The sequence below is a fragment of the Arachis hypogaea genome, chromosome 15 (genome assembly GCF_003086295.3).
Source record: "Arachis hypogaea cultivar Tifrunner chromosome 15, arahy.Tifrunner.gnm2.J5K5, whole genome shotgun sequence".
In the NCBI taxonomy this organism is placed as follows: domain Eukaryota; kingdom Viridiplantae; phylum Streptophyta; class Magnoliopsida; order Fabales; family Fabaceae; genus Arachis; species Arachis hypogaea.
In genome coordinates this window covers 18,213,607-18,219,528 of record NC_092050.1, presented here as the reverse complement: position 1 = coordinate 18,219,528, position 5,922 = coordinate 18,213,607, and the positions used below count along the sequence as shown (strand labels likewise).

Genomic DNA, 5,922 nt, shown 5'->3' with positions numbered 1-5,922 from the left:
TCATACTATTATATTAAATCAACAGTAAAATACACATTAAAAATAATGTGAAATGACATATATAATAATAAATATATAATAATTAATTTAGTAATTAACTTTTAAAATACAGCCAGCATTTTTGGTAAAATAATCAAATTATGAAAATAATCAATAAATAATAGTAGGTAACGGCGGTTGTAATGAAGTAAATGGAAACGTTAAGTCGTTGACAGGGACCGTTATTGTACGTGTTACGTACGAAGCAGTAGACACTATCTAAATTTCTTACATTCCTTCCCACTATTATCAATTCATATTCATATATTCTGTTATTATCTTTTCTAAATCAATTATATTATGATTATTAGGCATATTCGTTCTTAATAAACATTTAAAAAAATGTCTCTAATAATTTATATAAAAAAATTTTGGGATCCGTAAATTTTAATAATTTTAGTTAATAATTAGAGCACAAAAATTATATTATTTTATTAATAAAATATAATTTAAATAACATAATTTTCTTATACTCACCTAAAAAATTATGAATTTAAATTTTTTATTTTAAAAAAATATTACATTATTTTTAATAAATAAATTTTATTAATTTATATATATTATAATAAATATAAATATAAATTATATTAATTTATATGTATAAATTATGATAAATTTATATTTATATATATATATTTTTTTATTAATATAAATACAAATTATTATTAATTAAATAAAAATTAATTTTAATATATTATTAATATAAAATTATATTATATGTGTATTTAATTATATAATATTATATTAATAAAAATAATTATTTTATATATAAATTATGTAAATAATTATTAAAAAATAATTATAATTATACGATTATATTTTATACTATCAATACAATCAAAGTTAACTTATTAAATAATAATTTAAAATAATAATATTTATTTGCAATAAATAATTTATATCTGGCGCCACGAAAAAATAAGGTGTGACTAGGCCTGATAAGATATGGTGTAGGTAGGACAGCATATAAAATAATATTTTTTTATTAGAAATAAAATTTTGGCAATTTAATATTTGGCAAGATAATTATCCACTAACCTCTATCGTGGTATTTATACACAACAACTCTGAAGTCACAGCTACTCATTCGTCGTCTCTAACCACTTTCATTCTCTGCTGAATCGATCACACTTCGTTCGTGGTAGTTGGTATCATTGTATGGCCGCCAATTCGAGCAGTCGAGGGATCACTGCCTTGGGGAAGCGACTCTGCACAAACCGGATCTGGAACTCCAACTCCTCTTCCCTTTCCCCTGCCCTCGCTTCTAGGTATCTTCTTCTTCTTCCAACTGTTCATCATTTCTATGTCTTGATCCCTTTCTTTTCTTCTTCGTTCATGGAATCTGTTGCTGCTGCTTGTGGTTGCTTTGATTATTGCTTGTTATTGTGGATGGATGATCATTTTTTGGTTAATTCAGTTTAACTAATTAGTAATTACTTGTCTGATTAGGAATAAAGAATAATGATGATATATCATAATAATTAGTCCTGTCTGAAGTATGATCGATTTTGTTTTGTGAATTTGTAATTATTAGTCAATGCTTCTTCAGAAGTGGCATCTTCTCTTGTTGCAGCTACAGAGTCTTCGTTGCCGGAGATCACCATGTCTTTATTTTATTTTATTCATTTATTTATTTTTGATAAGGCAAAACGTCTTTTCCTAACATTGGGAACCCTTTTAATTATTATCTTTATTATTTTATCGCTTTAATCAAGTAATTAACCATCTCCATTTTTTCCTGGAAATTTGGCTGTCGCCATAATTGGGAAATTTAATTCCCACCTAGATTTGGATACAGTTCCTTTCTTATCCTCGTCACTAAATTTGGCATTTCTTTCTCGCTTTCACGCATGCCCAGTCCCATCTTTTTCCATGTCTCTTTACCATACCTTATCTTATTCTTCTTTTAAACAATAACATCATAAATTGTTGTAGCCATTGTTAAACAATAATAGTTTTTTTTAAAAAAAAAAAATCATATCCTCCCTTCATCATGGACTCTCCTCTCTATTGAACTCATGAAGCTTCTTCAGTGTCACCTCTTTATTAGGTGATTGTCCTTTTTTTTTCCCATTGTCCTTTTATTTTGTTTTTGGTTTCACAATGTTACAGCCTTAGAGGTAAAGGAAAAAAAAAAGCAAAAAAAGGGGAAAAATAAAAAGAAAAGAAAAGCATCTTCTCCTAGATAGTGGCTTTTTAGATTGCTGATAATGTACGGAAAATGTTTGTTGTGGCACGGGAAAATACTATTTAATCCTTGGTAGGAGAAGAAAAGGGAATTGAATGGAGGTGGTCGTTTTCCTCCATAACCCCTCGTGGGTCCTTTCCATCTGTCCCCTAACTTGTACCCTCTCGAATATCAATCGCTCTCTTATATTCGCTCAAGATTATGCTTTTTTATTATTTTTTTCCCCTTTTTGTGTGGTAAATTGGTAACCTTCCATTATAAGGGTCCAACATAAACAGACCCATAATAATTAAACTGATATATTTAGATAATTATTTGAATTTTAACTAGTAGTTGGTTTAATGGACCCAAGTTGTGCCAGGTTGTTTTTTGATCTATAAAGAGACACGGTGGTGGTGATGATATCTGATTAGAATCTTTGTGTCATTCATCACTTTCTTTGCACTATACGTGTTAATATTAGAATCCTCCTTACTGCCGATATTGAAAATCTAGGTCCATTCATCTATATAGACCGTAGACTATGCTCTTGTCCATCTTGATATTTTCTGTATTCCTTGCTACTTTGGACGGTCCTATATATTATTTGACGTTATCTTTTTCTTTGCGAGTTCAAAGTTTGAAAATGAGTTGTTTCGTGTTGATACATCAATTTCTTGTCAGTATATAAATTTAAAACTGGTTTGGGTATTATTAAGTTGTTATGAATTTTTTTTTTATTTTTTAGTATATTTGATAAAATTTTAATAATAAAAATATTAAAAATATATATATATTTTTATAAATTATAATATATTTTTTTAAAAGACTTTTTACTTAAAAAATATTTTTTAATATTATAAATACAAAAATATCTTTTTATCGTCATATTTAAATATAATTTTTTTTTATTTTTTAAAAAATTATTTAAACAAATGTAAAAATTTACCCAAATAAGTCTTTATTATTACTTAATGTTTTTAAATTATCATTTTTTGTTACGTGAATTACCATAATACCATCCTTTGCATATATGATTTATATAATATAATTGAGAGTTTTATTTAATTTATGCTTGCGGTTCATTCTTAGCATTCAGTCTTATTTTTGTTAGAACTGTGCGAGAAGCTAAAAGCTATTTGCAGACCTTTTTTTTTTTTTTTTTTTGTGTTTTTGGATTTTGTTTGGCGTACGATTTAGCATTATTTTTTGACAATTAGGTGTTTCTAAAACAAAGGCGTGTTTCATGCTTTGAATAAATTTATAAAAGTCGTTTAACTAACCCTGCTCAGACCCAGGTGGCGGCTTGTATAATCCCCTTTTTGCCCTCTTGACTTCATGGGATTAAATTATACAATTATTATCATCTATACTCCATTAAATATAAATATATTGGTATGTGTGAAGTGTGATGCATTTGATGGAATAGTCATGGCAAGGTGACAATAAAATCACCTGTGCAATTGCAATAAATATGATGACCCGCACATAGAAGAAGTTGAAGGACAGAAGGAGGCATGGAAAATGCTACTTTAATTGCAATAGCGGTTGAGTGAGTCGGTTGTAGGTCCACATCTCGATATCTCATATATACCCATCACGTGTTTACCAATCTTTTTGCCTTTGACATATTGACACCTAACCCCACTCCTCCTCCTTTTTGTGTGGTCAAGCCACTCCTTCTCTTTTGTTTTTGGTCTGATAACCCACTTATCTGTTTTTGATCACTGTTCTGCCTGGGAATGCCCAGCCCACATGGATGACCCTCCTATATCCACCCTTTTTTGGTATGTTTTGGGTCCACATTGTTTAATTAAAAAATTGTAACTAATTAATGATCACAGATGTATGATGGTTCATCCTTATAACTTTTTTACCAAGCAAAAAGTGCTGTATTTCTTTCTAATTAAATAAATTTTAATTTCTTGTTTATATTTTATAGTAATAATTTAAATTAAGAAATTATAATTTTAGGTTTAAGAATTAGAATTAGAATTTAGAATTTAGATTCATTGTTTATGAGTTAGAGTTTAAAATTTAAAATTTAAAATTTATAATTTATGCTTTAGAGTTTAAGGAGCAATGCACTCTATTTTTTTTTTGGGAGTGCATTAGCATTTATCATGTATAATATATTTTTTTTTTGAGTGAGTATTTACATATAAATCTTTCCATTTAAAAATGATAATTGGGTTAGATGATTGACTAATTTATCATGAAATGACTTTGAATATTTTCCATATGTTGTTTTGAATTATAACTAATTTGATTGGGATTGGGAAACAGGAAGGCAGGATACAGCTCGGTGTACGACAAGAACCCGGATGAGCAGGCACACGCTGGTGCAGTCCCCGACGATGTGATCCATGCAACACAATCCGGCAAGTATTGGGCCCCAAACCCACATACTGGAGTATTTGGTCCTCCTGCCGGCACCGACCAACCCACTCCTCCTCCCACCGCTGATGCCATCAAGGACTCCGTTCTGGAGGAGAAGGCCTGGTTCCGCCCCACCAGTCTCGAGGACCTTGAGAAGCCCCACAATCTTCCTTAGACACTCCATCTCTATATGTGATCCATATATAGTATAAATAAATAAGGAGACATATTAAAGTGGGAGTGTTGTGGTTAATTAATTGATTGCTCTCTACTCTCTTTCTAGCTTGCGTGTATAGTGCTGCTTAGTTTTACAAGAGCCTGGACTGCAGCTTTTGTTATACATTTTTATATATAGCTTGCTAGTCATGATCATGAACTATGCTATGGATGTATCGTCATCATCCTTGCTTCTGTATTCATGCTACTTTAATATCATATCTATGCTTATGATGATGTTGTGCTTATATTATTGCTTACTTGTTAACGGTCCAGACTTGAATTTATTTTTGATCCAATCATACTGATAGATCTAGACGAGAAATGCAGATATATCCATAATCCATTACAAGGACTAGTGTAACACCCGTGCTAAGTGCGGTTTAAATGTTGTTTTGGTTTAAATGTTGTTTTATTGTTAAAATTTGTTGGTATTTATCTATTGATACTAATAGTTGGTACTGTTAATTTAGAAAAGTCTTCGTATATAAAAATTCATTATTAAATGTATAAGACTGTTTCATTCTCTGTTTATAAAGGTTAAAATAATTTTATTATTTTTCTAGGTGATATTAGCAAATTCCACATAAATATAAAAGCTATTATGTTTATATATTTAAATAAATGTTGTTACACATTTTTACTGTTTACAACCAAAAAAAGAAAAAAAAAATTAAAACTTCAATAAAAATAATTTATATTGTAATCATACAAACAACAAATACTAACTAAGTAACATTTAGTTATATTATTAGACTCCTAGTATATAGTCTGTAGTAGCACGAGTCATGTATTTAATCTATTTTATTGTATTTATGTATAATTTGTTTATAAAAAAGATTAATATATATTTATTAAAAGAATTAATTTATTTAGAACATAAAAAGATTAAGTAATTGATCTCTTTTGTTATATTGATGTTTAATCTGGTTGTTTATATCCTGATCCACAACTTAGCCAGACCTAAAATGGGTAAAGCTCTATCAACCATGCGTTTTCTGCATATCGCGCATGTCATGTGTACGCGTCAGTCACGCGTACGCGTCGATGGCCTTTTCTGTGTGTCACACGTACGCGTCAGGTACGCGCACGCGTACGCGTCGCTCCTCGCTGGTCAGCTC

General features: G+C 29.5%; 1 protein-coding gene across 1 annotated transcript; it reads left to right on the top strand.

The window, feature by feature from the left end:
- Positions 1-1,007: 1,007 nt before the first annotated feature.
- LOC112749779 (late embryogenesis abundant protein At5g17165) lies at positions 1,008-5,049 on the top strand. The gene is made up of 2 exons (XM_025798164.2): positions 1,008-1,307; positions 4,493-5,049. The coding sequence occupies exons 1-2, from the start codon at positions 1,198-1,200 to the stop codon at positions 4,758-4,760; spliced, it is 378 nt and encodes a 125-aa protein (XP_025653949.1). The 5' UTR covers positions 1,008-1,197; the 3' UTR covers positions 4,761-5,049.
- The last annotated feature ends 873 nt before the right edge of the window (positions 5,050-5,922 follow it).

Coding starts and splice junctions, on each gene's coding strand:
- LOC112749779 (XM_025798164.2), top strand. CDS start 1,198: ATGGCCGCCAATTCGAGCAGTCGAGGGATCACTGCCTTGGGGAAGCGA. Junction 1,308..4,492: donor TCCCCTGCCCTCGCTTCTAG/GTATCTTCTTCT, acceptor ATTGGGAAACAG/GAAGGCAGGATACAGCTCGG.